Here is a 20,611-nt window from a genome sequence, read left to right on the forward strand (position 1 = left end):
TGAACTGCCAAGCAGATAGGCCAACATGTTATTTATAAGTTACACTCCTATGGTAAATAGCTAAACTTTTCCTGTCTAAGTTACGCACCTTTCCTAACATAATCAGATATAAAGAGATTACATTTACAGGGTATCACGTTAACGTATGCAAAAATGACTTGGGATCGAAACAAGATGACTGTTTTTTATTTTAACAATATCATGCTATTTCAAAAACGAGTTTATTTATTATCATTTAACTTACAATTATTGCTTGAAAAGAATACAGAAAAAGAATTGGCGAATATGGCTAATTTTACTCCAGTGTTTTTAGAACAAGCAGGAAAATCCAAGTAAATGGCTATGCTTCTACGGCAAATTTTGATGCTTTGTCTGGAAGCCTTATTTCCCTTTAGGTTCTATCCGCAGTTCGAGGTACCCGGTATATAAAGTCACCGTACATTATTTTATATGCTCGTTTCTTGACACTCTTTTGAACTATTCTGAATGTATATTAGTATGATGATGCTGCTGATGATGATGATTCTGCTGCTGCTGCTGATGATGATAATGCTGCTGCTGATGCTGATACTGCTGATGCTGCTGCTGCTAATAATAATAATAATGATGATGATGATGATAATAACGATGCCGATGATGATGATGATGATGATGATGATGATGATGATGATGATTATGATGATGATGATGATGATGATGATGATGATGATGATGATGATGATGATGATGATGATGATGATGATGATGATGATGATGATGATAATGATGATGATGATGATGATGATGATGATGATGATGATGATGATGATGATGATGATGATGATGATGATGATGATGATGATGATGATGATGACGATGCATCCGACGGATTTGTGCAGTTTTATATATAATACAGAATATTATTACATGTACATGAAAGTACCGCTATCACCTTCATAATTATCTTGTTCACACGTGTCTGACATCCGTCAACTTTGAAAATCAGCTCATCTACACGCGTCGTTTCCATCCGCTAATTAGTTTGCCTTTAATTAAGCACATCAAATGCTTGTCATATTTTATATTCCGTACAATAGAAGGAAATTATAACACCCATGTAGTACTAAGCTTTAAAAAAAGTCAATATAACATGTGTTTTTTTCGCATAAATATATTGTAGAAATTTAACATGTTCTGCCATTTTTCTGAAATTCCTACCGACGGTATAGATTGTGTGTAGTGTAATATATATTATTTCTAGGCGCATATATCTCGATCCCATAAACAAGTTCTCATCTACGTCCGAGGATGTATAGTCCGACGGGATGGTGATGATCATAATGATGAGATGATATATGTGAACCTTTTTTAGATCGTCAAAAACATATTGAAATTGTTGCATATTGTATTTATTCACTCGGGACCATTTATATTCCCGTCTTCAAAAAATGATAACAACAATAACAATAACATAAATATGTAACCTTAGCAATAACAAAGATAATAAACATATTTTCAACAACAAATATCACCAACAGTCACATCCAGTGGAAATTATATCCAATGCATTGGTTCTAAATCTCTAGAACAGTGTTCATGAAATTCTTCAATGCCGTATCGCCGATGGTGACAGCTGAGGTCCTGTCCCCAAACATCGCTCGGAGGTTCCTCAACGTCATGTTGGTGACGTCAATGTCATCACAGACGTTTCTCTCCAGTTCACAGACGCTACTGAACTCACTGTCGTCCCCGAACGCGCTTTCTGGCTCAGATTCTGACACATCGTCAAAGATCATACCGTCATTGAGAACACTTTCGTCACTGCTATCATAATCACTAGTGTCTGAAACAAACGCCGTATCTAACTCTGGCTTAATTACATATGTTCTGCTTCCAATTGTCGTCAACGATGTAGTGTCGCTTGATGCCTCGAAGACATTTATTTCTACATCACGAATAAAACGGCTCATCATGGCCATTTTCCCCATTATTTCGTCATTGATTACGTCATTTGCATCATAAGATGTCGTGGTCGAAATGCTGGTGACTTGCACATGACAACAACTGTTCTCGTGTCGAGACAGCAAGGAACCCAGACGAAGCAACTTTTGTTTGGCGCTTTTAATGCATGCCATTTTAGATATCATCTTGTCCATAGCTCGCATGATCTTAAATGTTTTTGTCTTAAAATTCCGATATCTGCAATCGTTTGTTTGTTTGTTTTGTTCACTCTGTTTCGAACGATACGCAAAATGCATACATTTGATTGAGTTGTGTAGTATTATATACTCTACATAATATAATTACATATATTGGTAATTACCGCTATGACTTGCATAATTATCGTGTTAGCACGTGTCTGACATCCGTAAACCATTACAATATCAGCCCATCTACACGTGTCGTTTCCATCCGCTAATTAAAGTACCTTTAATTAAGCGCATCCAATGCGTGTCGCATTAGTTACTTCTTATTATAAAAGCGTGTTCCATTAGGCATTATAATTTCAATTTTATGTTAATTGTTTAGTGCGAAATATACACATAAGGGGCGTGCTTAGGAAATTATAAAACACATTTATTGATTTTTATATTACAGAAACCCACGTGGTCTCACTAATAAATGTTTCTTTCAGAATAAAATATTATGAGTATATAAAAGTAATCTATGCCAATATTTGTGTGCCGCTCTGAGCGACGATATAGTAAGTGTGTAGTGAAATAGTCTTGATAATTATACATTAAACTTAAATAGCAATACACATATACAAGAATATATGTACATTCATATTATTACGTGCAGATCCATACACAATTGAGTCATAGTTCAACTTTGATCCAATAATACTTATATATAATTTTATAGAATTGGTAGCATTAGGTCCCTAGTGCCATTACCCAATTTACCACTTATAAAATATATCGTTTTATTCAATAATATCACAATGCATTTACAAATAGCCTAATTTCATTTTTTTAATTTGAGTTTTGATAAATATTTGTAACTCTGTGTTGTTAATGGATTTTGTATAAAGGCGGATGAAAGTATTTTACAAAACGTTAACTTCTTCTTAATGAATGATCAAATAGTAAACTTTCTTCATAACCTTGGCGTTAATAATCGTTCTTACATCATGAGACAAAAATCATAGCGGGATATTTTCAACCAATTTTAATCAGATGAATATTCAATAAGAAAGCTCATTTTCTATTTCCCCACTGGGTTGCCCCCGAATCCGAATCCACAGCGACACCTGCCGTCAACGCAGTGCCAGTCTCGGTCACAGTTGCCACGGCAATCACCAACAGCGGTGCAGTTGGCGGTCGCTGAAATTGGAAATATAAGACAGCGAATATTTTTGATGTAGGATTACTTGTTTAGTATAACGAACAAACTTAAAAAGAAACACGTGTACTTTTTCATGTTCTTTGATTATTATTATTAAGCATCACATTTTATGACATGTATTCGTATATCCATACATTACTTACTGTGGGTGCATGTGCACTGTTTGTGTTCGCAGTCAAGCGTGTAATCGTTTTCCGGACAGGTCACGTGACCGCAATCGGCGGTGCTTCGGCACTCCTCGGTGTAGGCCAGAGCTGAATAAGGGAAAACAGTAATTCTATTGTTCATGGTGTCCAACTGTTAATTTTATGTGCAAGTTTGCTTTAATCTTCTAAATCAAATCCATTCTATTGAAAGAAATACCTTGACCAGTATCGCGCTTTTTCTATTTGGTCGTTTGTCTGCTGTAACTTAACTTAAACTGCTATTTCCTTTTCTATATTTCTCGGCTTTGCTCTCATTTACGGTGATACCACATACATTACACTTAGTTTCAAATCATTTTTAAAGCACACTCTCACCTAAACGCATAATGATCCTTTTTAATATAAACATAATATTTATTAAAGTTCATAGCCTTTTCAAATACGAAACATATCGACAATTTACAGCTTCACCTTTTTGTTTTTTCCGCGGTACAAACTTTGATTTAAGCTGTTTGAAAAGCTTATACGTGAAACTATCTGAATTTGACAATAATTACACGCATCATTTCTAACGAATAAAATGTCGAAGCTCAATAAATATGAGAAACATTCTAACACAACACAATCAATGTTACTATAAATTTGAAATACATGTAACTTTAACCAAAACCAATATTGTTAAAGGTTATATTATATCGCAGCACTTTAACTTAAGTGCATAGTAAGTTGAACAACTCACTGTGACAACACTTCGATACACGGAATATAGTACATTCTGAATTAATAGAAATAATACTTTCTAAACTGAAATAAAGCAGATATAAAAATTTGTAATTTTAAGGGGTTCACAGACGTTAACCCATTTATGCCTAGCGTCTAGAAAAAAGGCCTTGGCAAACAGCGTAGACCCAAATGAGACGCCGCATGATGCGGCGTCTCATCTGGATCTACGCTGTTTGCTTAAAGGAATTTCTGAAAGAAATATTCTTAATATAGAAATAAATATACTAGACATCCCTATTTTTGGAAATAAATTGATCCAATTTAGAAGGATGGGCGAGTCCACTAGACATAAATGGGTAAGTGTTAGATTGTATCTACAAGTCAATACTCACCCAATACAAAGGCAAACAAAGCTGCTGACAGAACGGCTTTCATTTTAGTTCCAGTAGTCACTTCGCTTCTTTAGGATAACATTACGCCTTATTTATACGATTGTGAAAGCGGACGAAATCATCTATCATAGAACACGTCACTCACGATTATTTAATTAAATCCAAAAACGTTCTTGAGCGTTTGGTTTTGACAAGACTATACGCTATTTTAAATGTAAATATCTACACGATTTTGTTCATGAAAATAAGTATGGAATTGAAATCGTGGTATTATTGTCACGACGCATTTGTGATTATGGGTGTTTCTTTAGAGTTCTGTTAGCCTAAATGTATACGTGTGACCTTCATTTATGTCGGCATGAAATTGGTGCGAGTTAAGTTGTGATTCAGATGTTCTGGCTATTGACAATTGTGACTGGGTTTGATATGTACTGACGAGTGATGGTTGAAATGAGCATTGAATAAATTGTATTAGTCTCTTCGCAACCAGAACACAAAGGATGATGGAAAAGTTAATCTTACAGTAATTTAGAAAAGAAGATAACAGTAACACCCGATAAACCATCGATGTAAGACACAATCTTTTAAATGAATTTAATAGATGCTATGTTGTTAATGTCAAAGCTCGTTTATTGAACTCGGCGATTTCAAGCTTATACTATTCTCGATTTTTCTTTCTAAATATTCGAATGAATCATGAATACAACTGTGCCTAAATGAGAAATAGATGCACAGATGACTTATTTTACCATGCCGACACTTGCGTATATGAAATATAAAAAAAGACATTACATAAATTGCATTTCCATTTTGTTGAACACAACCAGAACGCACAGATTTATGACGCCTGTTGTGTTCAATACAACCATCCCGCGCATTATTATGACGTCCAATGTGTTCAATACAATATGACGCGCAATATTGTATCGTCCATTTTGTTCGACAAAACCAACATGTACAGTACTATGACGTCAATTGTGTTAAAAACAACCATCGCGAAAAGTATTATAACGTCATTTTGAATATTTTCATGCTGCTATTTTTTCAGCCATTTAAATAGATCTAATATTATTTCCATGAGAAATAAAGTTAAAGCATGCGGTATAGTCTGGTTCACTATGTTTTTCCATTCAGAAAAATGATAGATTAGCAAAACTATACGTTTTTGGAAAGATTATTACATGGGCATTTTAAAATCAATGTTTACATTTGCGGTGATACCTGTATGGCCGCCATTTTGGATTTTCAAAATGGCCGCCGTAAAAGTACATATTTTACTATATTTCTGCCTCTAATAACCCTAAAAACTTTTTAAAATATACTAAATCATGTTTTCAGGTACAAGGAATCCATTGGTTACATAATCAGACTTCTGACTGTAACAGTTCTTTCTTTTTTCAGGAAATATGCATCCAGGGAGAAGCCATTGATACAAAAAATGTTAATATTTTGGTATATTGGTATATTGAGTATATATATTATATATATGTATATTGAATATATATATCTTGGTATATTTCGCCCTTTCTCTATGCATTCGCTTTCTTACCTATATGTTATGAAGATGAGTCTATTACTATTACTACTCTGTGAGGATGAGAGCGCAACAGTGCAGAGATATTACAAGTAAAAGCCGTAGATGACAGAGATATTTACATTGAGTGAAACTAATAAGCATAGAGTACATATATAATTAACCTACGTACTCTATGCTAATTATATTACCTAAGAATATATACAAGCTGGCCAATCAAAATATTGTTTTCATATTTTAATTAAGTCATTTCATTTGCCCGTCATAAAAGTACATACACTGCTCGCGTGTTAGTTACATTACAGTATTTATTTTACATTATCTACTTGGTGGAGGTGTATATAGTGGGGTTTTTTCTTTTGTATTTTCAGTGCATAGCTCATCATGCGTGAAGATCCTGATGGAAGCACGTTGTCTTTGGGCACGTCCAAGGAGTCTACAGACTGGAAACTGTGCACCATTTGCCAGGAGAAAAACAATAGCAAAGGGATAGTTGTTCTAAATCCCAGGACAGAATCGTACCAGAAGTTACTGGACATAGTGGCCGACAGAGCCAGCGTACAGGATGGAGAAAGATGTCTCCAGGACTGCACAAAACAAACGATTCTCGAAGCTAAAGCAATGTGGCATCGAAGCTGCTATTCTTGCGCCACTAATGAGATATCCTTGCAGCGCGCCAGGGAACGCTTTTAACATTCCATGTCCACAGGAAGTTATGCTGTAAAAATTGTGGCCATAAGAGAACAAACTCAGAAATGGAAGCAAACACACCAACCACATCAACGACATTCACACGATCTGCAACAGCACCTTTGTCGAAAGATAGATGTTTCTTCTGTCAAGTGGATGACGGCCAGAGTCTCTTCACTGTCCGAACCGAAAACGCTGGGAATGAACTTAAGAATGCGATGCAAATAACAAAAGACCCAGTGCTGATGACAAGGTAAAATAATGCAGTCGCACCAAATGATGCCCATGCAATCGATGTGAGATACCACAAGCTTTGCTGGACGAATCATGTGTTTCGTGTCCTCAGGGATGATGCAAGAAACCAAGCCAGGCCCACGACGGCAGACTTACCAATGCAAATGGCATGCTTGATTGAGTTGATCAATATTGTGGACATTGAAACTCAAAACAAAGCGTATCTTCCCATGGATGTCATTGAGACAACATACATCTCGATGCTGAGAGGTAGTGATTAGGCAGAGAAGCACAAACCGACGTTGACACGACAATGGCTGAAGGACAAGGTGCTCTCAGAATTGCCAAGTGTAACGTCTGTGAGACAGAAAAACAGACAGAAGCCTTCTGTACTTTATTGTCCTGAAGCCTGCGAGGAAGATATAGTCAACACGTCTTTGATGAAAGACCATGCAAGTGAAATGGATAACACAAAGATGCTCTACAAAACAGCTAACCTAAAACGCAGACGCATTACAGACTCCACCGAGGAGAAGAAACAGATCGATACAGTCACAGTAACAAGCACAAAAGAAGATGTTCCAAATGATTTGTACAGCCTGCTACGATGGATTTTGGTAGGACCCGCAGAAGAGCTACAGACAGAGATGAGGAGCAGGACAGTCGACCGATCAGCACTGACCATAAGTCAGAACATAATGTATGCTTTCAAGACCCGAAGGCGGGTACAACACAAACCCAAACATGCACTGGCCACATTCCGGACACAGTCTGTACGAGAAAATCCACAGGTTCTAGGGTTGGCACTTAGTGTTCACCATGACACCAGAAACAAGAAGTTGGTGCACCTCCTCCACGCACATGACTATTGTGTACCTTATAGCCGTGCCCTGCTCCTGGAAATATCAATTGCCAATGCTGTTGTAGAAAATACAAGAGAGTTCAATGGTCTGTAGGTACCACCGTTCCTCAAGAAAGGGTCGTTTGTGTTCTTTGATATTGACAACACTGACTTTGCAGAGGACACAGCTGATGGGAAAGGAACCACACATGGGACAATCACAGCTGTGTATCAAAAGGCAAATGCTACTGGAGAAACCATCGCACCCAGCCTGGAACCTCGTGAGGCAAAGAACCTATCGGTTCATCCGTATCATGTTCCCATCAAGCCATGCAGCAAACCAAAGCCTGGGCCAGACAGGAGAGCGAACAAGTTTGTGGTCGACAACACAGGTGTTCCTGCATCATATGAACTGACCACCCTAGGTTGGGTCATAGCTTCTGCTCTTTCTAGAGCAAAGGAGACTGGAGAACGGAGCCAATTCCCAGGTTGGGCAGGATTCAAATTGCTAGTGTCGGTTGGCTAACCCAAGTTGGTGCACTACCACTGCTGCCAGAAGTTACACACGAGGGATCCTGCAAGCGTCAGAATTGAAGACGCTGGTCGTTGGTGAAGAATTCCCAACAGTGATTACATTCGACATGGCCTTGTACGAGAAGGAAGTGCAGTTGCTGGATGCAAGACTTGATCTGAAAGGAGGAGTTGTCCCCAGACTGGGTGAGTTACATACTGTGATGGCTAGGCTGAGAGCTCTAGGAACCTCAATAGAAAACTCAGGGATAGACGATGCATGGATTGAGGCTGATGTATACGGCTATGCCACCCCAGACAGATCGTCAAGTGCGCCCACTACAAGAGAACCCTTCGGGCACACATCCATACTTACATGGCTCTATATGAACTTGCCCTGTAACAATTCTTCACAGAGAAGCCCAAACTTAAATTCATTTGCTTGAAACCAGCAGATCAGGTCCACGAAGCTTGTGCAAAAACAGCAGTTGTTAGAAGCACAAATCCAGGAGCCGTGACTATGGCCAATGACGAGCTTCTGTACACCCTCAATAACGAAGATGTCATTCAACAGCTGAAAACGTGGGAAGCACAGAAATCTACAAACGCGATGTTCAAGTCCTTGATGAACTACATCCAACGAGTTGAAACCATCTTGTACTTGGATCGAATAAAATACAAGCGTCTCTGGGCACGGTACATCGCAGACATGTATGAGTTGAAGACAAGTCATCCACAAACCTGGCGTGAACTTCAAGACGGAAACATATCTGTCACCAAGAGTGTCATCCTATTTGTCTCTAATGGAGCAGATCACGCATGTGAACAACTCAACAGGATGATGAAGATCCACTCTGGGTTAATTGGCATTTCCAATAATGCCAATGCTCGTCAGCGGTTCTTCTTGGGCACACCAGAGATGGCACGTCTTTCAGGAGAATTCAAAGAGCGATTCGATGTTGCTGCCGACTAGCCACAAGAGCATCATCATTTACAACCAAGTGCCGTCATGAAAGAGCATGAAAATGTTGACCGGATAAAGGCTGCCATACTTAGTCATGGAAATCCTTTCGCTGCTGAGGGTGACCAGCTCTACAACTTCATCACACATGCATATGTTCCACAAGAGTATGTCCCACAGATTCTGAATATCTATGATACCGGCCAGAAGCTCTATAAGGATTACGTTGCAGAACGCATTAATGGAGATGTCAGTTTGTGGGCACCAGTCAAGAAGCAGAATAACAAAATGTACATGTCAGGAAACCTAAAGCAAACAGTCAAGATCCGTGACCAGTCAGTCGATCTGAAAGAAACGAAAGACCTGTACGGTCGGTTGATGGTACTAGCCACATTAAACCGTGACATCGATCAGAAGAATGCGATTGGGAACTATGAGTTCACTCTTACCCCCAGAGCACTGTTTGCACCTGATGGCTCGATCCTTCCATGCAATGATAAGTCAAAGCTGACCCATAGCCTCGAGAACTTAAGCAAAACGAATGAAAATCCTACTGATGCTCAAGCAGCAGAAACAACAGAACAGACTGATGATATTGTCGATGCAGTAACTCCATTTCAAGGACCATCTACGAGTCGGAGAATCGCTGTTGTTGATGGAATGGTGCTAGTCCAGAAGATGACAACGAAACCAGCGACAATCATCACAGTCAAAGATCTCGGCCAGCATTTCAATTACCGCCTCATGACCTTGACAGCAGGATCCGATGAGATTATCCTGGTCTTAGACACGTACAAGTTAGACTCCTTAAAACAGAAAACCAGAGAAAAACGACGACAAGGCAAAGACCCGGTTCAATACCAAATGGCGGATGACACAAGCATCAAACATATACCAATGGGTCGCTTCCTATCTCATGAAAAGACGAAAGCTGATCGAACAGTGTACCTTGCTGAGGCAACACTCAAATACAATGAAAACTCTCCAAAGTAAGTCATCACGTCAGCAGCAGGCCACACTAGAAGCAATCGGAGCATGCAGTTTGACTCAAACAGCCATGAGGAAGCTGACACACTGATGATCAGATTAGCAGCGGCAGCATCACAACGTTGTCCTGAAGCACAGTTAGTCTTCTTTACCCCGGATACAGACGTCCTGGTTCTGGCTATTGCAGCCAATGACAAGCTCTGCAAAAATACATCGATGACGATGGTATCAGGAACCGTGGAAGTAGGGCCAATCTGGAGAGCGCTAGGAAGAGAAAAGGCAGCAGCATTACCGATATTTTACGCGTTTATTGGAGCAGACAATATTGGTCGATTCTCAGGAGTGGGTAAAACGAGGTGGTTTCAACACTACATCAAGGCTGACAGGGACGTAGTCAGTGCACGTATGAAACTACCGGAAGATGATGACCTAACGCATGACGTATTAGAAACATTGGCCAGCTTTGTATGCTTAGCGTATTGCCCAAAAGGTATTCAGATTGCAAGTATTCCTGACCTTAGATGGCATCTGTTTTGCAAAAATCTGGCAGAAAGTAACAAGTTGCCTCCAACAACTGGTGCACTTGAGGAGCACATTGAACGTGTGCGAGTACAGAGTAGTGTTTGGTGCCAAGCCACTGTCATGTGGCAACAGCAGTTTGACCCACTCAAACATGGCTACCATCAGAACGAAAAAGGCCATATACTCCCTATCACCGCCAAGGTTCTACCAGCTCCGCAGGCCATTGTCGAGTTTGTCAGATGTCAATGCAAAGCCAATTGCTCAACCCAGCGGTGCTCATGCAGAAGAAATGACTTAACTTGCACCGACCTTTGCTTGTGTGGAACGGTCTGTGAAAACGATGCGGACTATATTGTCGGATACGAAACACAGGACAGTGATGACAGTGATGACAAACTTTAAATGGCATATTCTTTAATCGTGTATGTTTGATGCCATTGACTGCCTGTGTATATTTGGTTATTAACTGCCTGTGTAGATGTGAATGATATGACTGCCTTTGTAGATGAAGGCATTAGACAGGATTTTGTATCAAAAACATATTTATTAAATAAAATATTAACATTTTTTTGTATCAATGGCTGCTCCCTGGATGCATATTTCCTGAAAAAAGAAAGAACTGTTACCGTAAGAAGTCGGAGTATGTAACCAATGGATTCCTTGTACCTGAAAACATAGGTTTAGTATATTTTAAAAAGTTTTTAGGGTTATTAGAGGCAGAAATATAGTAAAATATGTATTTTTACGGTGGCCATTTTGAAAATCCAAAATGGCGGCCATACAGGTATCACCGCAAATGTGAACATTGATTTTCAGATTGTCCATGTAATAATCTTTCCAAAAATGTATAGTTTTGCTAATCTACCATGATTTTGAACGGAATATAATTTATTGACATTGTGAACCTGACTAGTAGAACGATTTTTAATCAAGCTGTCGAATGCAGATGTGTTGATGTTCTTTGCTCAAAAACAACTTGCCAACGCTTTTGGTTTAAGGTTATCTAACCATCGAAGAAGTACATTTTATTTCATTTAAGTAATACCCAAAAGGAACAACACATTCAATAGGGTGTTCAATTATTAAAGTTTTAATATTTGACATTCGTTTTTAACACACGCGTTTGTCCCACAAATTCAATATACCATAGATGTATAGATAAAGTCGTAAAAATATATAACATACATGTGAATAAGTCAGATGAATTCGATAACTTTTCTATTAAAACTGCTTTATTTTAACTTTTTTTAGTTCTGTGATTGCCCCAATACCGGTAAATCACACTTTCTAATTGGTGTAAGAGGGTGCACTTTTTGTGATGATGATCGTGATTATAGTTGTTGTGGTGGTGGAAGTGTTGATGACAGTGGATAATATTTAGATAATGGTAGTGGTTTTGATGATAATAATTAGTATGAACACGAAAAACACGAGACAAAGGTTATTCTAATAAAGACTTAGTTGCACCTTGTGCTTATACCTTGAAGTGTTTTTAAGCGACAACATCCTATTGTTAGTTTATATATGCATTAATCGCAATTTGTTCACAAAGTAGACTTCTTAAAGTTATAAAAAAACATAGAAAGAGCAAATAAAACACTGATACAATAAAATCAGAAACCGCAATACATATGGACCTATATTCTAAACTATACAAACAAACATCGCATGCAGTCACTTCTGATGGAAGTTAGTTCCCTATCTCTACCACGGAGTTCACGAGACTCTCCAGTGCCGTATCACCGACAGCTGACGTCCTTTCTCCAAAGATCGATCAGAGGTTTCAAGGACCATGTCTCTTACATCCACGTCACGAATAACATTTCTTTTCAGTTTGCAGTTTGATTGGGACACGTCGTCATAGACCATTCGGTCGTTGAGAACACTGTCGAATCTATGGTCACAATCACCGTTAACTGAAACGAACGCAGTATCTAACACGGGCTGTATTTCACATGTTTTACTAAACATGTTCGTCAACAATATTTTGGCGCGTGCATCATTTTGTGATTTCTTTGACCCTTGTCATATGTCAAGAACTAAACATCTCGGTATAGTACTTTTACCAATGATTTCGTCTTTGATGACGTCATTTCTAAGAAAGAAGACGTGGTCTGAGTACAAGTTGCAGCGTTTCGAGACAGCAAAGTTATTCAATGAAATGTTTATAATATAAATTGCACATGGTCTGCTACAAAATATAAAGGTTCTTTACATGCGGATTTTAATAAGTAAGTAAACTGACATGGTCATGTTGCCGTTGAAATATTCGATTTAAGCAAATACTCAAACATTTTTTAAGGTTTGTTAAAATTTCTGACCAAACTTCGTTGAAAACATAAATTGCTCTCACTATGCTGACTTGTTTGACTATTTCGGTAACATTTTTGAGGCATTAGTTCAGTTTTATGTATTATCATACAACATACACTTAGCGCTGTAATGTTAGAATAGTTAAGTACCTTTATACATTAAAAAAGAAAAGTATACAAATGCTTGATTTAAACTAGTGATCTTTGGTCCAAACATAATCGTTGCAAGCATATGGATACGGTTAGTATGCGTTAGCTGTTTATTTCCATCTAAGGGTATATGACGAATACAGGTATTTAATTTACCAGCCACTTTATTAATGTGTTACCGAATACACTTGTGTGCGCGTGATTTGTAATAATCCCCAGTTGAACGCGGCTATTATCTGTTATGACACATTACCATCGGGATATTTGCAAAAGATGGTTAATACAGTTAAAGGGGCCTTTTCACAGATTTTGGCATGTATTGAAGTTTGTCATTAAATGTTTTATATTGATAAATTTAAACATTGGACCTAAAACTCTCCACTAAAAAAAATACAATTAAAAAAAATAAATAAGTAACCCCTCACTTGGGCTCGAACCACTGACCCCTGGAGTCCTGGAGTAAAAAGTCTTCCGCTAAGACCACTCGGCCATCCGTGCGCATGCTATGTTTTACTTTATATAGGCAATCCTCGTAGTTTCACAAAATATAACGACAACAACAGAACTTATCAAATTATTCAATCGTTTCGCGTTGCAACGTTTGATAATTTTCAGGTTTTCAAATCGTCAAAAGATGCATATAGGGGAAATTTTATGGCATGGTAAATGTTCAGTATTACTAATTCCTCACAAATATCATAAAACGAAAATTTGCGAATCTGAAACAACAATTTTCATTTTTTTTCAATTTTACCAAAACGTGAAAAGGCCCATTTAATTATTTATTACGTGTATAACGACCAGGTGAGTGAGAAATCAAAGGCATATTCTATCATAATTACTAAAGAAACACATGGACTTCGTGATGGTCGTTTCTAAATGCTATGAAGCAAGATGGTTTACCCTGAAATCCGAAACTTTCTATTCATAAAATTGATTGCTTATAGGTGTGTTTTACAAAAAAAACGCGATCACGGTGTTTGCATTGTTAATAAAGGTTATGTGATCTATGATTGAAGTGTCCTAGTTTAAACACAAATGTTGCATTCTGACTACAATTTAATGTAGCCTTTTTACTCTAGCTACTGATAATATGTATGCTGTTACACGTTATGCTGCCATTATGTTAACATTCCTCGTTTACATTTTTGAATTAATTTTGATATATACTCTGTTACGAATAATCTCGTTTGGCCTTCGAATATTTCGTTTCGAATAGATGGCCAAATGAGTATATTTTTTTTTATAATACTTGGTACTGATGCTGATGTTCTAACTTAACTCCAAACAATTTATAATTAATTTAATACTAATATTGATAACTAAATCCAAATAATTGTTTTATCCTCTTGATTATCTATGCTTTGTCGACGTGCATAGATAGTCATTCGTAGGGAGTTTGGTCTTGCTACACGGCTTTATTTTTCATATTCTTTGATTTCAATATTTCAATATTGTGGATAAGTCCGCAAATATGCTATTTATAATTTTGTCGTCCAGGCTAATATTGTTTTTATGTAAACCTTGACATTATATTTTAACGTTTTGCTAGACTATGCACATTTATAATGTATAATCGATATACCACTTGACATGAGAAGTTGTATGTACCCGTATGCCGGATCAAATATGTACTTGTAGTTTCGTTAATTGGAACGCAAAAGATATAGCTCGTTATTTATGCTACCTAATACCTTACAACATGCGTTACATTTTGCTGAACCTATATTATTCAAATGTATCATCTTCAACGTGTTTCATTGTGTTTTGCTGATCATCATTTTTATATACCTATTAATCATGTTGAGCATTGTTCAAGAAGTAACAGGAAATGTAATTTATTTTTTAATTATCTCACGGCGATTCAGTCATTCGTGTTTTCGTGCTATTTTTTACATAATGGGTAAAGATAATTTTGCTTACAGAATGACAGTGGGTTTATTTAAATAAAGTAAAAATTGTTGTCATTAAATATTCTTTTACGCGTTATTTGTATTACTTTTTCTCTAAGTTTTCTGGATCTTGCGTGCTTTATTCTCAGGCTGCACTATTCGACCGTTTGTCTTCGAAATGAATCTCATATAATTTGACGCTTTAAACTATCTTTCATTTTGTCATAGGATATCGAGCAAAATCCTGGACCCGAATACAAGGCACTTAGTGCCTTGCATGTGAACGTGCGGTTGATTCGAAACAAACGTGATTATATCGCAAGTAATCTGTGTGTTTTTGTCATTTTATGCTTCACGGAAACTCATTTTACTGATGTTGGTACTGCTAATCTTTTAAATATTACATGTTTTAATGCAGGTTTTTACCGAAAAGATTTTGCACTCCACTCCAGCGGCTTATTAATTTATGTAAATGAAGCTTTACCATCGCGGCGTGTAATTGAGCTAGAATGTCCCCGTATGCAAACATTATGGACTGAAATTAATACAGGCCACCTCTCTGCTTTACTTCGCTGCTTTTATCGTTCTCCAAACTCGTATGAAACGCATCGTTTTGGAATGACCTTGAAACTTACATTAATAAAGCATGGGATAGGAACCAAAATGAAATTATGCTTGGTGATATAAACGCTGAATACTTCAAAACTCTACCCGTCTTAAACAGTCATTGACCATCATTAATTTAAGAGACATTATAACTGAAGCCAATAGAGTCACCGCCAATACTGCTGCCTTAATTGACCCCATAATTGTCTCTGATAATTTAATTGTACTGAGCAGTAAGGTAGTTTAAATTGACACTTATGATCATTTCGCCACGGCTGCGCATATTTAGGTCCCAACTGTCATAAGTAAACAGATGCAAAGGAATGTCTGGTTGTACAAGCAATGTAATTGTCAACGTCTTAACCATTTAAGTAACATCGAAAATTGGAATTTTATTACACTTAAGAATGTAAAGAATGATACTGTTTTATTAACAGAGAAACTCTTAGGACTGAAGAAGCTTTGTATTCCATTGAAATTAGTTACTGTATGTCCTAATGACAAACCTTGGTACGACTCTATGTGCGTTTGCGCGTAAACGTGACCGACTTAAAACTACTGCTATTAGACAACCTTCCGCTAACAACTGGGCAAAATTTAAACACGCCCGTTAAAGAGTCAACAATTTGGTTAAACATGCAATGATCTTTTCTTTATTCAAATATTGAAAGTACACTAATTTACAATAGACACATTCAAAACAATACTGGAAGATGTCAGAACATTTCATAGTCTCTCATTTACATTCTGATTAAAAATATCGCCCCTTAAGTCGATTCTCAAGGAAACGTTTGATGAAAAAATAGCAACTTGCTTAAACAATTGTTTGTTGCCATTTCAACTTTAGACGCATCTTCGAGAGTTCTTTCTGTACCTACTCACTTTCCATATGTAAATTAACAAAATGTGTCTATTACTGAAACTGAACTAGTTAACGTTATCAACATTTTAGTAACAAAGCTGATGGTGACGACTGAATTAGTCATCTTGTTCTGAAACGTTCATGTGAGTCTATTTCAAAACCTTTATGTTTATTGTTAAATATATCATTACACGAATGCACTTCTCATTATGGAACAAAGTGAGTGTGATGCCCTTTTAAAAAAAGATGACACAAACATACATATAGACTATCGCCCAATCTCTCCTTTAAGCTGTTTATGAACACGTTAGGAGCGTGTCGAATATCACATTTATATAAACATTTTATTGCATATAACTTAATTTATTGCAAACTATCCAGATTTTTAAGAGACCATTGAGTAGTATATAAAACATATTGTTATATTTGATCAAATAGCTCTATACATTGACGATGAGAAACTTATTTGTATTTATTCAGTGAAAAATCAAAAGGCCTTCGACCGACATTAGAATTAAGGTCTTTTATTCAAACTAAAACAAAATGGCATAAGTAGACATTTACTACAATGGATTGAAGGTTATTTGTTTACCGTACCCAAAAAGTATTTGTTGGTTCAGCAAAGCCTCAATCTATAGATGTAAATGTCCCCCAGGGCTCAGTATTAGGACCGTTGTTTTTCTTGATTTATGTGAATGATATTGTTGAAAAACGTGTTTGTTTGCTGACGATAGTTCATTTTTATGAACTACATCTACAATAGTTGACCTTGAAGGTATTTTCACACCTGCCTTATCATCAGGTAGGCAAAACGATTGTGTATCGATTTTAATCCCCAGAAAACTGAGAAGCAATTTTATTTATAACACAAAATAATATTCCAGTTCGTAAATTAATGTTTGGTAATGTACCCAAAGATTTTGTTGGTAATCCCAAACATCTTGGTCGCGATGGTTAAGCCGCGATGGCAAATGGAACAAACACCTAAATAATAGCCTTTAATCGCGTCGAAAATCCTCAGAGTAATGTGCAAAGTTTATACACTTTAAAGAAAATGTCTCAATGAAATATACTTCACGCACATGCGACCATTATTACTAATAATGGTCGCATGTGCGTGAAGTATATGTCATTGAGTCATTTTCTTAAGAGTATATAAACTTGAGTGATAATATTAGATCACTCTAGGGGATTGTTGTACAGTGCACGACATGGAATTACTAGTATAAGAGAAAATGTAAAAAAGGAAGCCGCGCGTATTGTCTCAGGCCTAACTAGATCCGTCTCGCTTAGAAATCTTTATTCTGAAGTATAATGGCCAAGTCTTGACAACCGAAAATGTTTTCTCAAACTCATTAATATCTACAAAAACCATAACGGCCAATGTCCAAATTACCTTACTAGCCTTCTTCCAGAAACAGTTCACGAACAGTCATTTTGAAATCTTAGAAGAGTTGAAGACACCGGAGATAAAAACTCATCTTTTTGTAATGTCCGTTCAAGAAATAACTGCAGCATTTAAACTCAGACCAATTCAATAATCATTTAGCAAACAGTCCTTTATGTACATGCGAAAAAGGGTTTGAAAATGGTAAGCTTCATTAACCCATTATGCCTAGGGTCTAGAAAAACTGCCTTGGCAAACAGCATAGACTCAAATGAGACGCCACATCTTGCGGCGTCTCATCTGGGTCTATGCTGTTTGCTTAAAGGAATTTTTGTAAGAAATATTCTAAATATAGAAAATAATATAATAGACATCCCTAATTTTGGAAATAAATTGATCCAATTTAGAAGGATGGGAGAGTCCACTAGGCATAAATGAGTTAAATAATGAAAACAACGCCTTTATTTGTAACGAAGTTCAAAGATATTAACACGACACAATGATTAATAACTTAGCTAAAAATAATATTGTGCTGAACAATATTGTCACGATAATAAGAAAAACTAGAACCATCATATCCCAAATGAAATCATTATATGTATTGCGTTTTGTGTTCTCTTCTGTGTACGTTGTAAAATACATTATTTTTATTTGTATTATATCTGTTACCATAATAATAAGATACAATTTGTACAAGCGAAAGACACTCGATAATGTTGTAAAACTTTTTGTCTAACCATTTTTCCATTACGTATGTATTGACCAAATGTATAAATTTGTAGCAATGTAATGCTTTTTGAAATAAAATGTGTTAAAAGTCAAGTTTACAGTAGAGTACAAATGTAAGTGATTTATTCAAGCCGATAGAAGATTATATTAACGAACACAACAATTCACAGTAATAAATCGGTTCATTAGTTAAATATCGATGCAGTAACATAAAGTCAAGTCTTATTTCGATTTTTATTCGATATTGTGAGCGTATTAAATGTTTTGTAAATATGTGTAAAACTTTTTTCCTATCACAATTTTCATAATGTTGTTGACGATGTACATTGTACAAGTCGAAATAAACTGTCGGTCTGTCCGACCGATAATATAGCAGAGCAAATATATACAGAGTCGAAGAAAATAATGACAAGTTGGAAGGGCACGAGTGTCAAGAAGCTACAGAAATAGCTCGAAATGACGTGGGATTAATACTAAAGGAAATAGGCTAGTCACTTGTTGCGCAGGTTTTTGCCAACGGGCGTGCATGTCACAGAATTAATCCGTGCACACACGTTTATGCGGTGAAAATTCGTTTAGTTTCGTTTCGTTTGTTTAAAAATGCACATTTTTAATGTGAATAGCATGAGCCGATACAGTTAATATAACATTATAACAGAGTCACTTCATTTACATGAATCAACGGTATATTACAACGTTCAGGAGGACAGGTGAAAACATAAAACATGTAGAATTATATATTGACTAAACTGTGTTATGTATAATAATTATTTTGGACCAGATTTACGAAAAACTAATGCAGTCGTCCACAAAGTTAGACAGACGGGCAACTCCTTCCATCTGCATGTCTGTCGGTAAACCGGTTATTTCGGCCGCCAGACTCTCCGTTTGCCTTTGCGTAATAATGCGAAATAACATTTAATACTGCGATAATCTTTAATTATTACCCCCAATGAATGCAATTGTAGTATTATATGATTAGTAGTCTAAAAATAATGTCTTCCATAAATATAAAGACTGGCCGGGTGAGAGACGGACACACGAATACAGAGAAATGTTTATTTCGCATATCTTTCTTTGATGGACATTGTATATCGTTGATTAAACAACTACAATATACCATACTTATGTATTTTTTTCATGTCTCACTTTGTGTGTTTATAACCACCGTGTACACGCGGGTGCTCACATTTAACAGGCGTTTTTAAATGCGTCGTTACACGTTTATTCTTGAAGAATAGCAAATAAATGATTATCTAACCGACAAACGAACTCGATTCAGAATCACTGAAAATTCTTTTCCGCCGGTTAAACTCCGTATACCGCCGGTTTAACTCCGAACAATGTTTCAAACAAAAAAGTAAACACACTCAATGGTGAAGAAGAAACAAACATAACAGTTCGATGACGAGGGGCATACCATCCCTTCTCAAATTTAACATTGCTACAAGACATCGCTATTCCCCTCAGGTAATAGACTTACCGGCTGAGGGTTCACCTAACACCACATATGTTATGTTATGCGCTGGTCAACATAATTGAAAGATGGAGGGTCGACCCGATGAAATAGGCTTAAAAGGTCATCGTTTCCATAACAAACACGATATTAAAACCTGGGACACTTTTAGGTGAAAATTAATCATGCGTTGAAACAAAATAAATGGAATTTTAGCGCTACGGAAACTTCCTAAATTGATTATGAAAATCGTAACAAATAATTTATTATATTAATTGTTAAAGGGGCCTTTTCACAGATTTTGACATGTATTGACGTTTGTCAGTAAATGCTTTATATTTATAAATATA

The 20,611-nt window shown here is 36.7% G+C and overlaps 2 protein-coding genes across 2 annotated transcripts in view; one reads left to right on the plus strand and one right to left on the minus strand.

The window, feature by feature from the left end:
* Window positions 1–3,135: 3,135 nt before the first annotated feature.
* LOC127870462 (serine protease inhibitor Cvsi-2-like) lies at window positions 3,136–4,751 on the minus strand. Its single transcript, XM_052413051.1, has 3 exons — window positions 4,589–4,751; window positions 3,471–3,581; window positions 3,136–3,305 (listed from the first exon to the last, which is right to left on the minus strand). The coding sequence occupies exons 1-3, from the start codon at window positions 4,629–4,631 to the stop codon at window positions 3,187–3,189; spliced, it is 273 nt and encodes a 90-aa protein (XP_052269011.1). The 5' UTR covers window positions 4,632–4,751; the 3' UTR covers window positions 3,136–3,186.
* Window positions 4,752–11,636: 6,885 nt separating this feature from the next.
* Window positions 11,637–20,611, plus strand: part of LOC127870155 (uncharacterized) — a 29,886-nt gene continuing 20,911 nt past the window's right edge. Inside the window, exon 1 of the mRNA XM_052412812.1 lies at window positions 11,637–11,651. Coding sequence (XP_052268772.1) covers window positions 11,637–11,651 — 15 coding nt within the window. The remainder of the gene's footprint in view (window positions 11,652–20,611) is intronic.

Source organism: Dreissena polymorpha, chromosome 2 (genome assembly GCF_020536995.1).
Source record: "Dreissena polymorpha isolate Duluth1 chromosome 2, UMN_Dpol_1.0, whole genome shotgun sequence".
Taxonomy (NCBI): domain Eukaryota; kingdom Metazoa; phylum Mollusca; class Bivalvia; order Myida; family Dreissenidae; genus Dreissena; species Dreissena polymorpha.